We start from the raw sequence: 21,056 nt of genomic DNA on the forward strand, positions 1-21,056 counted from the left end.
CATGAGAAAAACAAAAGAATAAATCACAATAAGATCTTTATAACTCTGCATGGCAAAAAATTTCAAAAATACAAAGTGGAGTTCCAGCATAGGTAACAATGCTTTATGGAAATTTCTACAAGATTTCTCACTTTCTACGGTTCCTATTAAATTTCTGTCTAGCTCCACCTTTCTGTTTTGATAAGTGTCCTGCATCTTTTCTGCCTCTTTGAAAACCCCCAGGTTTATTTTTCGTTTCTTGTCTAATTTTATGTCCTTGTACACCTTTGCCTTTGGCGGCCTTCGTTTTTTTCCAGTCAACATTCCTCGTTTCCCATTTGGCTTGCTTTTGCTGTCCTTTTGACGTTCCAGTATCTTCCAGCAAGTGGGCAAACTACAAAAAGAGCCAGAAGACCGATAAGTCACAATATATTTCAGAGCCTGAAAACAAAACTAAAAACGTACAAGCCGAAACACGGGAAAACAAAATAGGTTAAAAGAAAGGATAATGAAATCTCAAAAAATAAAAGCTGAACAAGCTAAATAACTTAAAAATCAGAAAGCATTTTACAGAAGCAATATGTTCAAAACAGTTGCCTCCTATAAACGCTAAGAAAACATAAAATATTACAAATGAAAGGGACGACATTTGGGTAACTGTAGAGTGTTCTCTTTAATCAATTCCCCTTTATAATTTATAATGCAGCTGGCTCTGATGAAGCCCTGTATGTCAGGGCGAAATATTAGCCTTCACTAATTTACGTGTATTTATTGTTGTTCATTCTTGTCGCATTGCGGTGTTCCTTATTTGCTACATTTTTATCGACTTTCGCCGCAAAAACTCCTTGGAATCCGTAGAGCAGACTGCTATCGTGACCTTTTCTTCATTCACATAACTTATAATGATGAGAAAGAATTGCAATACTGAGCCTATATGAATCTATTGTTAGCTATTTTGTCGGGATTATACATTCTTATTTCGTACAAACTCTGTTTATTCATGGAAACGAAAAGATAAAATTCATTTCCTCTTGATTCTAATCGACAGGATAAAAATCTTGAAGACGGAGACGGTCTTTATACATCCGCAACATTTGTCAGAAACGCTCTTGAACTCCAGAGAAAAATTTCTTAAAAAGCTGCCTACTTAAATGGGTTATGGACTGTGTGGTAATTGCAAGGTCTCTACCATACAGTCTTTGTTCATAAAGTATTGCCTCTTCAGTATGGATTTTTACTGGTCTGGCAGTTAATACCATTAATATGCAAGGATATTGTATATCGTTAAGACAGACAAAAGTTTCTGGTAAATCAGTCGTTTAGTTTCTGAAAAAATTGAAATTGTAATACATCTTATTTCGCTGTAGTAGTTCTGTTTGGGGCCATCTTGGCCTAGACACCAAGATTTTAACAATAGCAGACTAACAATTTCACACTGCAGACATACGTCACAGTTAGCTAGACACTTTTCATAGTCTCTTTGAAACTAGAGATAATTCAAATATTGTTTTCACTTCTCAGAGTTTCACATAAACACGTGACAGGATCTTTGATGCCAAGGAAACAATACACAAACAGTCTGACACAAAAATTGAAGAAAAAACATTAGTATATGATGGCACCTCCTCAGCAGCAGCAAACATTGAACCAATATTGCTATTCCTACAAAGAAAATTCTTCCTAAATCAACAACTGATATCTGTAAATTGTTCAAATACCAAAACTGAAACAAATAAAAGTACTCATTTTTTTTAAACTTTCATTACATATGGAAGTACTCATTAATCGTATTAGTCAAAAGGCTTTAATTTTGGAATAAATATCAACGAATAATAAAAGCTTTGTTCAAAATTTCTTATCACCGAAAAATGTTCAATTGCCCTAGAAGGATGTTCGTTGCTGTTCAGCGATGTTCAGAACTAGCTATTCAAACTAGCAAACTCACAAGACCCAACAAGACAAGACAGAACTAGGAGGTCCCCTTGAAAATGTAGGGCCCCTTGAAAATCAGCAATGCTGAAGAGTTATCCTCCTTAGATATATTAAATGAAATGAACTGAAACTAAAGAGCACAAGGTCAATAAGAATGTTCATTGTTGTTCGGTTAAACTTTGAGAGCGTTTGAACAAAGCTATACGGCACGAGAAAATGAAAAAACAAGTTTACCTTGTAGATGTTGCTTCGTCAGGGTCTTCGTTGATATCTGAATCACTCAAGTTCTCCAGTAATGCCTGAAAGAACAATTAACTTAAACACTCTGCAAGATCCTATGAAGACATCTCAAGCTCCTTCAATACATAGAAAATCGTGTTCTGTATTAAAGAGATGTTGTTTCTTTTATTAAATACAATTTACAATCCAACACAACTATTCAAATTTTGGAAGCAGAAAGAGTTATTTTTGATGATGTAGTAAATTTTCAAATAGAATAATAAAATGTCGTATAAAAATACAAAAAATTAAAGAAAGTATTGAAGTGATAAGCGAAGATACCATTATAAGAAAATAAACACCAACCAAAAAACAAATAGTCTGGAAGAATGGATCACATCCTCTACGAAAAGCTAGCGTGAATTACACGATAGGCGCTCTAACCAATTAAGCGCCCTGGGTCAAGGTAAACTATCTGTTGACAAACGCCATTGTCGAAGAAGCACATTGGGCACAAGGTCGAAATAGTGAATAAACGCCTTTGATGATTTTGTTAAGTTATAGTGATAAACAATTTTAAATTAACGATCGGAAGAATCGAACCTTTTCGTAATCTGCATCGGAAAATTTCTTCTTTTTACCCTGTTTTGCCTCATTTTCAAAATCATCCTCATCGAAATCTACGAAAAGAAAGCAAAATCAGATCTTACAACGATAAAACAAACAAAATATCGCTAACAAGCATGCAATTGTTACCTTTTGGTGTCATCGCTTATTGCATTAGAAGGTCTGTATGGTTTTACAATACTTCAATATGATAATCTAAGAACGCATGATACAAAATATTGAAATTAGGGAAAATACCTTCATCCTCTGAAAATTGCATATTGTCATAATCAAAGTCCCCTGCAGAAAAGAGAATTTAAATTAGAATGCATTCCACTTACTGCTGGATCTAAACCCAAGAAAAAAAATGTAAAAAATGCAAATATTAACTGTGATCCACCCCTCCTCCCGAAAATTAGGTCCTTGTAAGCAAAAACCTTTTCTATCTCTTCCAACGTTTTCTATATAGATCTCTCAAATCTGATTGCTCGGGTCGCTCATAGCGATCTATGGAGATAACCAAGTTAAGCCTTGGTGTTACTGAAGCAATTACATAGCAAATAGGAAGAGATAAGGACGTATTAAGAACAGCAACATTAAAAAATCGTTTTCTTCGTTGTCTTCAGAAATGACAAGCAAGGAAAAGTGAATCCGGAAGAATTTGCAAAAACAAACGAATGTTTTAGATATGAACAGACGAATCATAAAGTGAGCCCTAGTTTTCTTTCAAAATTAAGAGAACAAAAAGAAGCAGAATTGGAGGCCTACCTTCATCTGAGACATCGTCACCTGCATTGGTGTCATAATCATCCTCATTTTCATCGTCGTCATCATCATCATCATCTTCACCTCTTGCTTTTTTCTTTTTGGATTTCGGCTGAGCATCCTTGGTCTTCTGCATTTCACTGGAAGAAAACAGAAAACTTGAAGTATATGTGTAAGTAGCTTGAAGAAAACATGTTACCGTCACAAGGAGGGAATCACGGTGTATTTTTGCCATTCATATCGAGCAGAATCCTGGTTTTTCCTCTAGATTTGACCATAACTCGTGATTCCTATGCTTGGAAATGAACAGAGCTAAAGGCTCTCGTAACTCTCGGTCTTGTCAGTGACTAGTACGTCACACCCTTGGGATTGTAGCCGATGACCCTAACCACTGAACTATCCTCGCACCTCTCAACTCTCATCTCAAGCTCGACCCACTCTGGATCGTAATTTTCACAAATTAATTACAAGACTATGATTTTAATCGTCTTACGCTAACAGTATAATTCAAAAATCTGGCGAGATCAAAAAATTTTCCCGCATCCAAAAAAACTAAAATAGTGGGATCAGGAGAAATGCAACGAAGCAATTCAGCAGGAAAAACCACGATGAGAAAGTAAAATACCCTCAGAAAGCGACGAAAATTGAATCATTAACGACTGATATTGATATCAAACGCCTGTATCGAATTAGAGAGAGCTAGCAGTAATGACAGATGGTGTCACTTCTTCTTCATAGACAACAAGGACATCAAATAACAAAGAAGAACAAGATGCGTTTTTGGTTCAATTGCATAAAAATTATACAATTGCGTGCAGCCTCAATTGCTAAACAATAATAAAAGAGGACATGCAAGCTTGAAAAGGCCATGATAAAATAAAAATTGCATAATAATTACCCCGCAAAATCTAGATCCACTCCTTCTCCTTCATTCTCATCTTAAAGAAATCACAAACGAGAAATGTCAAGCTTAGTTTAAAATATCTAAAACAATTAAAATAGTCATCAATAAAAAAGTAAGAGTTTTTAAAATCAAAGTAATTAAAACTGAGAAAATACCTTCGATGTCTAATTCTGCATCAAGCTTTCGCTTTTTCTTTTTCCCTTTCTTAGAATCTTCGATTTCAGTTTTCTTTTTGAAATACCTGAGAATTATAAAAAAGGTTGATTCAAATATTGATCTAATTTTGCGAAAGAAAATAGACAATTACCAGCAAGGTTTATCCACGAATTTTGCAACAAATAAAAGCAGTTTAAAGAATTGCAAACCCATATGAACAGCAAATCGTTCGCCGTATGAATTAGAGGAGCTTTGGACAGACTCGTTCGTTCTGTGTATTGCAAACTGCATACCACAAAGAACCGTTGCTGATAGGTTCCGAAAGGCTATTTGCAGTGGACGTAAAAAACATCCTTCAAGAATTCTTATTGTAATATATCAAGATCTTTTCGTAACATTGGAAAAACAGAACACATTCAAACTGAAATATTCAACAAGTTACCGTAGAATCCTGTTAAGTCGTATCTTCAAGTTGGGAAAGGAAATGATTTGACTAACAAATACTCGACTTGCTAATGCCGGGGTACGACGTTTAACTTGAATAAGGTAGCAAAATACGATGGGAATTGAAAACAAGTTCGACTTACTGAAAGTCCGAGTTATCCGGTGTTCGACTTAACGGGATTCAACAGTATTGTTGAAAACTTTGAATCGAGACTTTACAGAGTGATAAGGTTCGAATGAATACAGCTAGATGAATCAGAGCATGCGTCATAATTTACAATAGAAAACAAAAGGAATAGAAGGGAATTAACAATCAAAATGAAAACAATACCAACTGGTAAAAGAAGATTTCGTCTTCGCGAACTTTTGTGATCTTCTTGTCCATAAACTCTTTTGAATTCACTGCGTTAAAAATATCAAATTGAAAATACGATAAAGCAAATATTCGAAAAGTTAATAAACATAATTCTTAAAAAACGCAATTATATCTTAGGTGAGTTTCACTGAGTTTGCAACGCACAGAGAGGAGAAGTACAAGACGGTCACAACATGAAAAGATAAAAAAAATGGGAATAGAAAGCGAGAGAGAAAATGCAATAGCAGCGATATTATACGATATTATAAGATATTAAAACAAATAGCAAAAACTAACCGAAGTAATGTCTAACAAACAGATGAGCGCTTACAAATTATCACTTAGGCCAGGTGTTTGATTTTAAGCAGCGCAATGTCATGGCCTAAGCTGATTTTGAATGGAAAAGCCCAAAATAACAAACATGGCACACCTGGCAATTCTTTCAATCTTTCGGACGTCTTTCTTGGCTAAAATATTACAGAGTTACCTTTATAATGTTTTTACCGAAATTCAGCAAAGTTTGGCCACAATATCACAGAATTCAAAAAAAAGCAAAACGACAAAAATGCAAAATGGAAACGCAGTTGTTTTATGGTCGCAAAAAGTGAAACTCGGAGCTGCATCTTTGAGCCGTCGTGCTCTATACACCCAAGCGTGTAAACTGCTGTCTTTATGGCAGGGATGACAGGCTGGTTAACAGTTAGTTTCATTAATAAGACAAAACATATCGATTAGAAATATAAGAGGTCTCCTGAGTTAAATGGAGTTAAGAAGCATCCAGGCGTTACAAAAGTAATAAATGCTTATTTACCTGCATTATAGAATTTCCATGTTCTAAAAAACAAATTATACTTTTAAGATGTGGATAAAAACTTTAAGATCATATAAGCCCTTGTTTGTGTTGAAGACCTGATGTGTCTTTGGTTCAAGAAATGGCAGAATAAATTGAGAATAAAACTTCCGTAAGCCAGAATAGGAAATGTTTTAAATTGCATTGGAATATTTACTCACTGATGACTGATGAAAAAATAAATCAAAGATAAATAAAATCATTTGAAAAATGATAATATTAATCTAACTAGTATTTGGGAGATCATGGTTCTTCTTCTTCCTTAGGCAAGCAATTCTTCCAGTTTCCGCAATACTCACAGAATAAAGACAACTGGAGCCATTGATACAGAAACAGAAACAAAACTAAAACCATAAAATTTTAGAAATTATAACAAATTTCAAAATTACCTTTTGGGTTCTTTTTAGGATTTTTGTACATGAAACGGTCCAGAAACCTGCAAAAAATAATATATGCTTGAACTTTTTTGGTTTTGAGCTGAAATATTAAAAGCTGATCATTACCGTCATCACAAGAACAATAACACACTGTAAGCGTATTAAAGAACAGTATTAAACATCTTGGATATCAAAAGCATCTATACATCCGGTAAGAGAAATGGCAGATTTCCAAATACAATGCCTTTTGTAACTGAATACGAATGCTTTTTGTAAATACCATTGAGAAAACACAGTGCAAAAAACATTCATGTAGCCCATAAAATTCTAAATGTTCCCAATAACAAAATGGACAAATATATCAGGAACAGCCTTTATACTGCTTTTACAGTGATCAAGCAAAATCACACTGAATGTTACCTCGCGAGAGTGAAATCCTGAAGTGGGTCGCCTTTATATTCTATAGGATTACCCTTCAAAGTAAACATAACAATGGTTAATCTCTATACCACAAGATGATAAAAAATTTTTTACCAGTCTGACATAAAGTGCTCGATGCCGTTTGGGCAGAGTTGCCAGATGATTGCATTAAGCGTGAAACTCGGAGTAGCCATTTAGAACCGTCCCGTTATATACAACAAAAGCGTATACAACAATTTATATATTCATACAGAGGAAACGCTCTCGAGTAGCGGTAGCTTACAGTAAACGGTATCCTTTAATACTGCAAAAAATATCTGTGAAATTTTTGCAAAACAGGTAAGCCAGAGGGTTATCAGTCTATTTCTGACTGCATCGTTAATTGCCTGAATAAACACTTCTTTTACATAATATATATCTTATTGAAGAAAAGTAAGACAGCGGCAAAAGGAGATTGGTCTGCTTCTCAAAGTTTGAGGCCTAAAGGGTCTGATGATCAATTAGGAGTTTCCTATTTTACCTGGACATGTTTACTAAGAAGCAATACATCTAAGTACTTGACGAACCTAACTTATTACTCCATGGAGAGCTTTAGACTTATATCATAACCAGAATAAACAAATTTAATGTTGACCTATCTCCCGTAAACTGATGCTTGATGAACTGATGTCTGGTTGCATCATGCATTGTAACTAAAAACAATTCTGTTCTACAAACAAAACCGTAATAGCCATGGTCGTGTCAGAACGAAAATCGTGGTGCATCAAAATCATTTCCTCGCAAAGAGCGTTAATATACTTACGTCAAGCACAAACTGCGCAAATCGGTTCACGGAAGGGTGATAATGCTTAATGAGAGGGGAAAGCTCCCAGGCACAAGAAAATTGAGCTCCACTGTAAAGTGGATTTCGGCATTGGATATCGTAATGATTTCTCTTTAAGTCAGCACGGAAGGTCCAGCCAGACTTTTGATCTGAATTTTCATCAATCTTTTCATTTCCCGATTGGTTTTGTTCTACAAGGTCTTCATTGGGTGCTTTAAATGCATCGTCACTGGCATCTTCAAAATGCTCATCTTCGTCATCTTCCTGTTGATAAAAGTTTTTGTCAAATGTGGAGGTCAGAGGTCTTATTACAAAAACATTACCTTTGATTATGGGAAGTTAAAGAAAACCAAAGAAAATTCGAGAGAGGTTATAAATTGAGGATAAACATGATCCTTATACGACAAGCTACTTGATTTTTCCGTACACTGTGCTAACGAACTGTGTTTTGAAGACGCTCATATCATTGACATTCAGATGAAATAATTTGGTTGTGCGAGCTTCAGTGCGGTATTGTGAATTTTGCCTGTGCACGTTTTAGCGCTGTGATATAGCTCTTTAGTAGCTCAAGTCCTTCCATATTAACCTAAGCAACGAACACATCTAGGCAGAAAATTTATGAATCGTAAATCACAATCTTACGAAAGCATAAAACAGACGAAGTTGGCTCAGTGAAACATACACATAGTAGGATTACAAGATCTCGAAGTTATGGAACTGTTATGAACTTATTTCTTAAATAACTCTTATGTAAAAATAATGCACATTGGCTCATGGAAGTCAAGCTGAGCCTTTAACAATCTTTATTATCATCATATAAAGCCATGGGCCTTTGATAGCATATGCATGTCTGACGAAAAACTACCTCTGGCTGCATAGTGAGGCTTTTGACTCCTGACTTCAACTTCAGCACCTTGAAAAAAGCATTACACCAAGATAAAAGCCGATTCCTGATAAAAATTGGAAACTAGAATATAGCAAAACATAATTACTGTTCATGCGATAAATTCTGTATGTATTTATAAGTATATGGAGACGATAACAGCACGCATAACAATTCAAACTCTCGAAAAAAATACACATTATTCTTTAGATGGCTTTTTACTCTGAATGATAAAATCTACATAAATTCTACGTTAAGATAGATGATTCTTGATATAAAACAAAGCCAACAGTACTGTAGAAATGCTTAAGGCATTATGGACATAAACATACTAGCTTACGTGCTGTACAATATAATAGAATAAAACTAGGACTTTAAGTAAAACTGTACTAGGAAAAGTGAACGAATTTTATACGACGTTTTGAGCGTAGTTCTTTTGACTTGATGACGGACTATGCTCGAAACGTCATAAAAAATTCGTATGTCTTGAAAATACTAGGTCAAGACTACAAAAAGGACCTCTTCTTATATTGCATTTAAAAATTTAAAAAAAACACCAGTTTTCATGCAATGTTAAAAATTAATAGCATAATATATAAACAATATATCATCAAAAAACGACGCATGAAAAACAAAAGGGAATTACTTTGTGTTCCTTAAAGATTAATAATTCCATTAAGAAATATAATTAAAATCAATTTCAGTTGAGAGAAAAAGAAATGACTAATACCCCAATTCATTGAAATTCTACAGCATTTTCACTTCAGGCTATTCAAACAGCTTTCAAAAATAAAGCCGTGATCTTGTTCAATTTTATAAAATTTCATGGACACATAGACATGCAAATTTAATGCTGATTTCTAAATAAACAATCATTGTGAATAAAAGAGAAAAACGACAGAATAACGTCAACTGTCGAAAGACAGTAAAAGAATTATGACAAATTAAAGTCATAAAAGAATTTTTTATTTTTTGGAAACGACTATTTTATGGTATTGTCCTCTTTAAATTGAGTAATAAAAAAGCTGGTTTGAGATATGTTTGCTTTTACAACAGCATTTGTTGTACGGTATAGAAAATGTGAACCAACCTCGGAGAGAAGGAAAAGCAGGCCACAGACAAAGTTCGGCTCTTCGGTTGATCCCGATTGCAACAATCTTTTGAAAAATGCCTGTTAAGCAATAACATCAAAAATAAAATAACTCAATAAATATTTTTCTTTGACTAATAAATGCCGAAAAATGATGGTTTGGCTGAGACAAAACAGAGAAAGCATTAATGCAACTACCGATGTTTTAGGTTTAACCTGTCAATCATTTCATCACGTGTCACTCCTTTTAAATGGTAACCACTCTCCTTTGAAAGCAAACAACAACCTCTCCGATAATGATTTTTACCGTGACAAGACTACCGTATGTCTATTATTTTTCCCTATCTTTTTTTTGTTGGAAAAAAACTAATAAACTAGCAAATGTAGCAACTGAGTATATTTTAGATATCTTTGGAGAGATGGTAAGCATACACTCTCAAATGAAAAGATTGCAAAACAAGTCAAAAAGACAAAGAATCATAAATGTCTTTCTTTGGCTACATTGGAGCTGTGGACATAAGCAACCAAGGCAGATTAAACAGTAACATATTTGTCCGCACAGAAACAAAGTGTGGTAATGAAACCCAACAAATTGCAGAGAGGATAATCAGAAGAATCCTGCGGACCATACATGTGACCTAAAATCATGGAGGGGTTCAAGACACAATCTTACCTTCACTCTATTCAGTGACGAATCTGCTTTTATTGATTTGTAAATAGTGTTAAGAAACATCGTCCGTTTGGCTGAAGTGTTGATGCCAATGTCAAATAGCTTCTCGTATAAAACGCGATAATAACGATCGGTAAGTGATCGCCTATGGTGTAAAAGAGCCCATTAGAATTTTTGCAAATACAGAAATTTCTGCGTCGAACAAGGTATAGGCAAAACATGAAAAAATTCCAGCTTTTAACAATAATTTGCAACAGTTATGAAACTTTGGTACATGTTAACTTTGATATAAGATCTAAAGTTTTCTCGCGGCAACAGCCACTGTGTAACACAGGTCACACTAGATATTGAATAAATAATAAAAAAAGGACAAATAGTAATGAAAAACTCTATATAGAATCGATATATAAAATCTGAAACTTTTCTCAACCATGCCTGTTTAAATACAAATAAAAACCTCGCTTGAGTAGTTACAACCATTCTTACTATATTACAATTGAAAGGAGCCTTCATGGCACCGTTTTTTTATCACTACATCTCTTTTGCTAGACCTAATATTACGGTGTACACTGAAATTAAAACAACCGCCTTCCCGTTAATGGGAAAGAGCACTAAAAGACATCAGGAATGACCTCTATATGACCTCACCTCGATTGCATAACTTGAAATATCAACATTAAGGCCTGCAACAAAAGAAATGAGCGTAAAGGCCCGAAAATTTACCAATCTGAACGGATAAAATCTAGAGACAAATTTCCAGAATGTCATAAACCAAGACATTGGCAACACAAAGAAATTTAATTCTATCTTGATCCCATAAAAGCCTGATTGCTCTGACCAGCTGCCTCGGGCTTCCTTCATTACACAGGATAATGGCTACCAGAAATAGTCATAGAAAGTTAATGAAAACTGCAATTGCAGCATAGTTTGATATTTGCAGTCGACTGCAAGCATAGGAAATATTTCAAAACCTGTAAGCTTGTTTGAAAATTGCTGGTGTGACAAAGCTTGAACAGTGTGTCGATTTGATCATCATAGCGATCTTCTTTGTCTAGAACAACGAACAAGGAGAAAAATGAAGGAATAGACAAAACCACTTCAGAAATCAAGTGATGTAGACTATGGAAAAACTTAAAGGAAGGTCAAGGTTCTTCAGGAACTTGCAGTGGACAAAATATAAACCTCAGCGTTGAACATAAATCTAGTAAAAAATAAGCAACGTTCAAGTAGATTTTATCCATTATAGACATTGACCCCAGTTGTATCTCTACACATTCCTAAGTATTTACCATCAAAAAAACTGCTTTATTCTCTCCTATTAGTAGCTTGCACTCCTATTAAATTGCTCCTTCCGTTTTGGTCCATATACTCGTTGTACTTGATGTACTTAGTGAAACACAAAGTTTGAAAGTAATAATTTTCGCTCTTCAATCATTTCTCTGAGAAGAAAAATAAATACATGCATAAAACACTGCGATAGCTTAGCCGAAGCTCCCCATTTCGCATGGGCCATCTGACCCAAAAGCGTTAATTTTTGTTAAATGAAAGGTATTTAAACTCGCTTCCAGCCACCTCACCTTCAACAAATGGGAATGCTCTGTTCACTCCACTAAGCAACGCACTAAGCATCTTTGAATCTGATTCGTCACTTGAAGAAGCACGTGCCTGATAAAAGGGACACAACGAATAAAGGACTAATTCTAGGTGCTTGTTTAATCTTTTGCTTCAGTTCATAAGCAAATAAACCGTAAGGCCTGTTCCTTGCCACCACCGTTGTTTTCTCTACGCAAAGTAACCTCTGCTTGTCAATGCAACGTGATAAGCTCACTCGAATGCATATATGATCCACTGTTCATGGATAAAGGGGGGGGGGGGGCTAAACCAGGAACGCTTATATCATGTAAAATGATTCTTCTAGTTTTTGCTTATGTGTTTTAGTATATTCAAAAGAACGTTTTGAACCACAAGCAATAACATTTGTAGAATTAGCTTTGAAATTTTTGTTTTTATTTTCCCAAGGAAGTTCTAAGAAAATTTAGCTATAAGAGACATCGTCAAATTTGTAAAACTATCAAAAGTCTAGCATTGTTGCCAAAAATTTACCTTGAAAAAAGAGAAGTAAATGGATATGAGTTTACTGGCGACTGCACTTTCACTCTTTGTCAGCATGATTTGATTCAGAAAGCATATTGCATAATATCTAAAAATAATAATGTATAGGTTTGGAAAATGTAAGCAACAAGCCTCAAGACTGTTCAAGGAAATCTAAAACATCGCAGTTATAGCTGGCGATATAGGCAGCTCGAATAAGTAATCGCAACTGCGTGGAAAATCAATTTCATTGTTCTTTGTTCGCAACCTCACGTTTCATATTTGGGTGAGTATTGGTCAACAACAGCTTATATTGAGGAGGGAAATTGATACTGTCTGCTGTCAGATTTGGGTGAGTATTGGTCAACAACAGCTTATATTGAGGAGGGAAATTGATACTGTCTGTCGTCGCATTTACGAAGTTTCGTAGCTTCGCCAGGACTATTAAGAATTAAACATTAATGCGGGAAATTTGTGAGGATTCATAGCAACTGTATCCCTATATTCAAATTGTGATGAAATCAAGTAACAAGATTTTGCGACAAGGCAACAAGATTTTGTTCAAAGGTCATTGTCTTTGTCAAAACATAACCTTGATGGATCCTACTTACTGGGCTTTTGAAGATAAATTAGTCCGGTAGAGCAATCTTTCAACCTCCTGGATAACAATAAGCTTCATATTGGGATGTTTCACGACTAAAGAAGAAAAATAGTTTTGCTGTTTATATCAATGAAGTATATTTCGCTTCTCAAGAATGAGACTCAAGAATGTGATTACGTAACTGTTTACGAATATTTGAGCATTGTTGATGAAGAATTTGAAAGATGAGAATGGCATGACGTCATCATAAATAAAGATCATCGACTGAAAATCACAGAAATTAGTATTTTGATCAAAGAAATCCCAAACTCAACAATTTATGAATTTTACTTTTATTGAAATCTCTTCTTTAAATAAAAAACATATCAAACGTGGTGTTTGTAAACAAACCTAACTGTCCGAGAAGATAACAGACTCTTGATGCAACTTTTCGCGTCGGGTCACCAAGTTTATTTATGATTGCTGTTAGAAGCTTCTGCTCCTGTTCAGGCTTCATAGCAAGTAACTCATACAAGATGCCTGTAGAGAACAAAGGAACATACAATAACAGTATATATACAATCAATACTCCCTAGAAAAGAACCTACTTTTCACAGACACAGGCTTTTCTTGAGTCTTGTTTTTAAGGGATGTATTGGAAATGCAGTGTCAGAGGTACTTACATAAGGTTCTTATAAAAAAGTTGCATTTTGAAGATAAACCTGGCCTATGATAAAAGAGTTCTAAAAATGATGACGTCACAAACATTAATTTTTTTATTTTGAATCGTACAATATGAATGATAGGATGAGTGAAACTATCTGTTTGTGAGCTAAGAGGAAAGCTCAGAGACACTAGGCCTAGTTGGCTAGGAAATTAAGCCCGAAAGGAGATACCTACGTGGGGAGAAGAGTGAGAAGTATTAAGGAAGGGAAGAGAAAGCGGGGAAGGCCAAAGAGAAGATGGTAGGACTGTGTTAGGGGAGATACGGACGAGGTTGCCGTCACTGAGGGGATGGCAACAGACAGGAAGGGTTGGAGGAGGGAGTTGGTAAAAGCCTAGAGAAGAAGATCGTATAACGTGAATAGGCATCATTAAATAACTCTCAATATGCTAAATCAGTAAAATAAGTAACGTATTGGTCACATAAGCACAGGATCTTTCCCCATCACACCTCTGTAATTTGGTCACTTTTCATAACGTTATGGACGGAGCCAAAATAACAGTAATCCGTTTGCAAATTCAAATCTTTCATTGGCCAAATCACACCCTATTTCCGATATCTATAACTGATTTTGCATATTTGGAAGCATTTCGTGAAGAACCTCTTTAGTTTAGGTGGTCAAAAATATAAAAATTCTAAAAAAATATTTTGTCGAATCAGCGGACATTGATGTCTCTTGAAATAGAATCATTTACAGTACTGATATAATATTACATAAAAGTTACGAAAAACTCTAACCAGTGGATATATAAATATGCAGTACAGATAATGAATTAAGATACGCATGGAATTAAGATGCGAGGATGCCGTAGATATGATTATAGTAAAGACAACTGCAGGCTGTGACTGCTAGAAATAATCTGGATCTAATTCAACAGAAGTCTTTTCATCGAAATCTTTCAACAGCATTGGTTGGATACTTTTAAATTATCGAAGCAAGTTTGATACTTACCAACCGTTTTATCGCGAATACCGGGGATTGTGTCACGGGAGAGGTTCTGAAAATGGTAAGAAAGAAAATTTAGCAATGCCAAGCAGGAACATGAGAGAGTTGACACTGGTACTGAAGGTGGTAGCTTCTACTGCTTCTTCTTCTAGTGAAAGTCATATTTTGGTGTCAAAAACATTTGCAACGCCGTTCTAACGCAAGACTGCATCCTTTGCAAGCGAAATTTCAATCCACGACAACAGTCTTTTGAACGCCTTGTTTCTTCAGTGTTGTTTTGAAAAAAAGGAACCATTTCCGGGAAAGATAACCGAAAACGCTCTCTCCCTCTCCCCACACAATGTTTGTTGTAGAGTTAAGCATCATAGCTATCTAGAATTAACCCACTGGACCACATCGAACCATTTACCATAGCATAAAACAGCATTGTTAAATGGTTGGGAGGGGATGAAGTATAAAATGTCCAAACCTTAGTGCAGTGTACTTAATAACAACATCCAAACGAAACTCTTTATAAATTTCTATATTGGCCAATCAATCAAAATGCTAACGATGAAAATAAATTGAAGCCATATAAACAATAACGTTTTCAATTGAGTAGGTCATACATCTTTTGCAAAACCTTTGTTGCTCAAATGTGTCTTAAAGCAACATACCTGTAAACACTCGACAAACTCTTCACATTTTTGTTTCAGCAAATCCTCATAATACCATAGAATCAATAACCTTACTTCCCCATGTTTCCCAATATCTTTTCCAAATTCTCGTAATCTTGAAATGGGCCACTGTAATAGAAAAACAATTCGCAATGTAAGTGCACAATGAAACGCCATTACATTGGGAATCTATGGGACTATGGCTAATGTCAATTGCGTAGGTGCTGATGTTTTGAGGTTATATTTACAAGGTTTTGGCTGCAGGAAAGAAATTTTACAACAACATGATCTGATAATTGGTTGGAGAGACATTCTCTAATGGGTTTTTAAATGTACTCCTGTATTCTTAAGCAGATCGCTAATGATGCACTAAAGTTCATTCTATAAATTTTCCATCTGTCTGATATCATGCAAAAATATTATTTCAAACAGCATCAAGGACAATAATAAGACAAACACTAGTTTAAAAGTTCATTGCCAAACAAAGAAACATTTATAGCATGAAAACTGAAAGCCTGAAGCAAGTAAAACTGATGCAATGTGGTTTCTACATTCCAGTTGATACCTCATACCGCTAGGCAGTTTCAGATAACATATTTTCAGAAAAAAGATAGCACAATAATTTGTTCAAAATATGCTTAACATTGGGGACTGTCAACAAAATAAGCTAGAAAGTATACAATTGTGGCAACAAACTTTGTTTTTTGTTTGTTCTACAATAATGTGTTTAATGTTTGTGACTAATGATACACAATGTACTCAGTAAATATTTTAAGCAATATTAGATACATACCTGCCAAAAGTATCTCAGCTTTCGATCTGGTAAAAGATTTGTGGTCCAAAGATTTCTCAGAGAATCTATAGAAAAATTTTGGCAAAATAGCATGCAAATCAATGGTATTTTCTGAACAGCTTACCGAAGTTTATCATCAAATAAAATAAATAAAATAAAAACAAAAAAGCAAAAAAAATATACAGGAAAAAAATTAATCAAACCTATAATTGTGAAAGTTAGCAAATTTTTTGGAGCTGGAAAATATCAATATTATGAGAATGATGGTGCTATAAAAATACATTTTTTGTTGTTTAAAAACGTTTTTAGCAGGAGAGATGGAATCTTCAAAATTAAATTATTAGCAAAATAAATACTATTTACATTCTATAAATTACATTCTAAAAACTCTGCCCTTCCAAATTTCGTTGTTTTTCAGATGAACTGAAATCATTTCCCGATTTGGAATTGACATAAAATTACTTCTAATCAGCTAATTAATTTTTGTGTCATTTAACTACAGCTGAGAATGAATAAAAAATAATTTTAAAATTGAATAAAAGCATTACCAATTGCCATGATTGCCTCGCGTCTACCCTTTTTCTTAGCCATAGAAAGTAAGCTTTCAAGACACCTCATCTGATGAACTGGTGAGTCCTACATGGAAGTGGGGTTAAGCAAAATTACAATTGGCAATGTAACATAGTAAAAATGCTATAAAATGTTGGCACCATTCGTTTCAAATTACTTAAATTAGCGTAAGCAATGACCTTAAATTTTGATAATTATCTGTTGAAAACCATGAAACAAGTTTCCTAAATTGGACAATGCTTATCTCACTTTTTATCACTCTTCTATTTTAAACTTTTATGAAACAAACTGAAAATTATGTAATATAGCTTGTTTGTACCATCAACCTTAAGGAAAAAATCCTGAAGATGACCAAAAAAGCTGAGAAAACCTTAGGCTTATTCCAGCAGAGAACCAATTCTTGAGTTTACCCCATAAAATTCATCAATATTTTATCTAGCGCCAAAGAACAAATCTTTTTATGAGAAGAACAATTGATTAATTATATCTTTAGGCTTCCTTCACCTGCAGAAGCATAGTTATGGCAGCAACCCGATCACTCAAAGTACCAGATGACAAGACAGTTCGCAACCATTTTGCATCAGAAGACTTTTCCAAACCTTTTGCTGTGGAAAGAGAATAATTGTTTGTATCTGATCAAAATATTTTTGCAGAATGAACCTTCAATAAAAATAAAGAAATGCCACTAAAACAAAATAATCACTTTAAGAAATGAAAACATTCATTATGATGATGGTTTTTTTCATTTCATAGTCTCTAAAACTGCAATTCAAGGCTTACAGCTGAAGATACATTGTAAAAGGGTTGCCTGTTACAAATATTTAAGAAATCTGAAAATTCATGCAGTCCTTTAAAAAAAGAAAATCTTTAAAGCAATTTCTTCCCATCTGATAGAATCAAAAGTCATGTAAATATAACATTTGGAGCTTTCAATCATTAATCAATCATTATTTTTTTATAACCTTTAATATATGTTTGCATATCATAGTACATAGCTACATTACCTTTCCCAATTAACTTGCATTGCTTTATTCTTGCGAAAATTAGCAAAGACTTATTTTAAAAAGGTTTAAAAACAAAAAACTAAATGGAATACTGGAATGCTGATCAGAATGTAGAACAAATGAATTATTTACTCTGTTTATATCTTACTTTCTTGGTAAAGTGCAACTTCATCTTCACAAAACCGTTTTGCCAATTCATACACTTTGGTATAAGCTGCATCTTTTAACTGCTCTTCGGTTTTTATTGCTGCTACATTGGGAAGCTGAAAAGATGTTCAACAATAACTCTGACTGAACAAATAACAAGTTAAGGAAATTTTTCATCATACAGAAGAACACAGATGGCTTTGAGCCTAAAAGTATTGCTTGACTAACCTGGTCATACCACAGTTCATATGGCTGAACTTGCAACTTCTTTTGCTTTTCAAATTTAGGGATGTATGTAATCTTTTCAATTTTAAAGCTTTCTTCTTCTTTTCTCTTATCATCTGGAAATGGTGGTGTTTTTGGTACTTGAGGATCATCGCCTTTTTTGCTACTTGCCAAATCTTCTGAGCTGGAAAAATTTTTTTTTCAAAATTATGCAGAGAAAATTAGTGCTTTTAGCAAATATTTTAAACTTTTTTTGAAGGCAGTCTGTCTCCTTCGTGATGCTTAGGGAAATTACGCTATTGTGGTTCTTCATTCTGATTGCTTATTTGTGCATTGAGTCAGGGATGCGTGAATATTGTGGCCATGAAAAGAGATTCTGAGAACAATAGGGGACATACTGCCTTCAAGGATTTCCTTGATTTATAGCCCTGCCTCAAATGAAGGCCAAATTTTAGACCAAACGTTTGACTTCAATATGTATCAGCACAGTATAAGAGCAAAACAATGACAATCTGTCTGATTTTAAATCTTGAAATAGCCAGCTTTCCACACTGAAACTAAGAAAACGTAATACTGACACATCACTTTCGTTTGTGACATCATCCATTGCCATTTGATCCAAACCAAGAGATTTTACCATTTCTTGTATCTAAAATTGATAATATTGACAATATTGAATGATAATTAAAGTAACACCACTAATCTATAACAAACAATTTGAAATCACCTGTTGTTAGTAAATTATGTCACTGTATCAATTTTCATATAAACTTGGAAGAAATGATAATATTAAGTTGTTGATTTGAAATGTAATGACTTTTGCAAAAGTATGCATTTTTGACTTTGATAATGATTCTAAAGAACTGTTGAACATGAAGAAATATTGTATACATACCTCATTGCTTGAAAGTGGTTCATCTATCTTAGTGGTTTCATTTTTAGTGTTTTCAACAACATTTTCTTTCTGGCCCATCAGCATTTCAAAGTCTTCCTACAAGATCAATGAAATTGTTAGATGTTAATTATTACAAAATTCATCCAGCATAAGACCTAACAGACAAAATTTGTATTCCATTGTAAGTGGTCCTAATGTGAGTCTTTCCACATTGACAAATACAATCAGATAAGGACATGTTTGATAAATCTGTACAATTTGATGCTCATAAACTGAAGGAGCCTTGTTTTCAAATGCACCAACTGGTATAATCTTCTAAGTGCAATAACAGTCTCCAGTCTGGTTTCCCATCAATTTCTTAACTTGTATTCAGGTTTATTGAATACAAGGTAGACTAACTTGATGTTTATTAAATCTATTGTGATAGAGTGACTTGGGACTAGTCCTGCCAGCAGAAAGGGAAGATTGATTGGAACAGTTATGAACCCTTTGTTCATGAAGGTATAAACAGATTACCAAATTACAGACTGAAGTTGGTTAGGGGAAAAAGCCTGCTCATGTGGCCCTATCTCAGCAGATTCATATTTAACATATATTATACTATTGCATGTCATGAGCTCAAAATTGAAAAATCCTAAAAACAGATTTTTGCAACTCTTGTCACATAAGAACTTAATTGTGTTTGGCAGATTTGTTACATTGTTAATTAAACCATTCAAGTTAAGACATTTCACTAGTCTGAAGGAAGATGGAATGAAAAGGTCCATTCCAAAGATAATTCAATTGGTGATAAAAGAAGCACAAACAGAAGAAGATAGACAATTAGAAAGCGTGAAGACCAAGGCCATGAGGAATAGAATCGCAGAGAGAGTTCCAATAAGAACATTTACCTCAATCTAGTTGTATGAGTTTTGCCTGTAATAGTTCATTGTCCTACTTAAGAGCTCTTGCGAAATATTAAGTCCTTCAAGCTACAAAACAGCTGGATAGCTAAATAAAAATATAAATTTTAATGTCTAGAGCTATGAGTGTGGCCAGAAATTAAATTATCACCGACACTGCCCCTAAATTTTGAAGGCTGGGATAGCCCTGCATCTATGGAAAATATTCAAACTTTTAGGAATTAAATATCTTCTTGAGTTAGATATATTTTGAGGATGAAGGCACATGTGACATGTTTTATTCATCTCTAAGTTACTCATACGTTAATCGTCTCACATACTTTTGATCCGCCAAGGTCGAGAACATCTTCCAGCCTTAGAATATCGCCTTCACTATCAGTGTTTTTTTTCTTCTTTCCAGATTTGCTAGATTTTTTCTTGGCTTTTTTCACTTGTAATGCCGCCATGTTCCCAATTGCACATGGAAACAGGGCTACCAACATAAATTGCTCCTTCGCATCGAGAAGGAAGCGTGCGTGACATTTTCACGGTGTCCCGGGCTGCTTTTCCCAGTAGCGTAGCAGGGTGGTAGGATTGTAAGGGGGCAAAGGCGTGATAAGCAAGGAAATATTGGGGGTCCATAGCCTTTTGAACGCCAAAATGCGCCCTTTTTCATAGATGTTTTTAGCGATTTGGGGTTGGGTGCCTCCCCCTCGCTGAGCTACTGCTTCTTCCGATTATTCTAATTAATATTTTTAAATTATCTGAAGTCTGTGCCATATTTTGTATATTTGTGGACAAACTGTTGTGGATAGATGAGGAAAACATAGTTGGGCCATCTTTTACACACCAGACATCTTTAGCGTTTGATGAGTAGAGTTTTTAAAGGTGTGAATATAACACCTTGAAATTTGATAGATGTTTTTAATCATTGTATGACAAAGTTGGTATTTTCATTTATTGGTAAACCAGCTCCTAAACTGGAATACACCTGAGCAAAATGAGCAAGAAAAAATCATATTCATGGGTAATTAGCCCTTTTTATCAGTAAATGATACCCTGAGTCTATAA

At 34.5% G+C, this 21,056-nt stretch overlaps 1 protein-coding gene across 1 annotated transcript; it reads right to left on the bottom strand.

Annotated features, from left to right (window-relative positions):
- Positions 1-19: 19 nt before the first annotated feature.
- LOC135694229 (CCAAT/enhancer-binding protein zeta) lies at positions 20-20,501 on the bottom strand. The gene is made up of 33 exons (XM_065212932.2): positions 20,327-20,501; positions 19,105-19,200; positions 18,788-18,858; positions 18,213-18,393; positions 17,986-18,100; positions 17,338-17,438; positions 16,812-16,899; positions 16,264-16,328; positions 15,471-15,599; positions 14,821-14,866; positions 13,556-13,684; positions 13,176-13,260; positions 12,577-12,673; positions 12,051-12,138; positions 11,445-11,524; positions 11,122-11,156; positions 10,477-10,618; positions 9,804-9,884; positions 8,696-8,743; positions 7,810-8,094; positions 7,008-7,060; positions 6,600-6,646; positions 6,172-6,194; positions 5,791-5,827; positions 5,341-5,407; positions 4,561-4,646; positions 4,400-4,439; positions 3,505-3,641; positions 2,995-3,036; positions 2,734-2,810; positions 2,146-2,210; positions 1,602-1,641; positions 20-373 (listed from the first exon to the last, which is right to left on the bottom strand). Exons 1-33 carry the CDS (start codon positions 20,486-20,488, stop codon positions 128-130), a joined length of 3,084 nt encoding a protein of 1,027 aa, XP_065069004.2. The 5' UTR covers positions 20,489-20,501; the 3' UTR covers positions 20-127.
- Between the last annotated feature and the right edge of the window lie 555 nt (positions 20,502-21,056).

Source organism: Rhopilema esculentum, chromosome 10 (assembly GCF_057945365.1).
Source record: "Rhopilema esculentum isolate cy_ngs chromosome 10, ASM5794536v1, whole genome shotgun sequence".
Classification (NCBI taxonomy): domain Eukaryota; kingdom Metazoa; phylum Cnidaria; class Scyphozoa; order Rhizostomeae; family Rhizostomatidae; genus Rhopilema; species Rhopilema esculentum.

Coding starts and splice junctions, on each gene's coding strand:
- LOC135694229 (XM_065212932.2), bottom strand. CDS start 20,488: ATGTTGGTAGCCCTGTTTCCATGTGCAATTGGGAACATGGCGGCATTA. Junction 18,859..19,104: donor AACCACTTTCAAGCAATGAG/GTATGTATACAA, acceptor TATCAATTTTAG/ATACAAGAAATGGTAAAATC. Junction 4,647..5,340: donor GACGAAATCTTCTTTTACCA/GTTGGTATTGTT, acceptor TATAATTCTCAG/GTATTTCAAAAAGAAAACTG.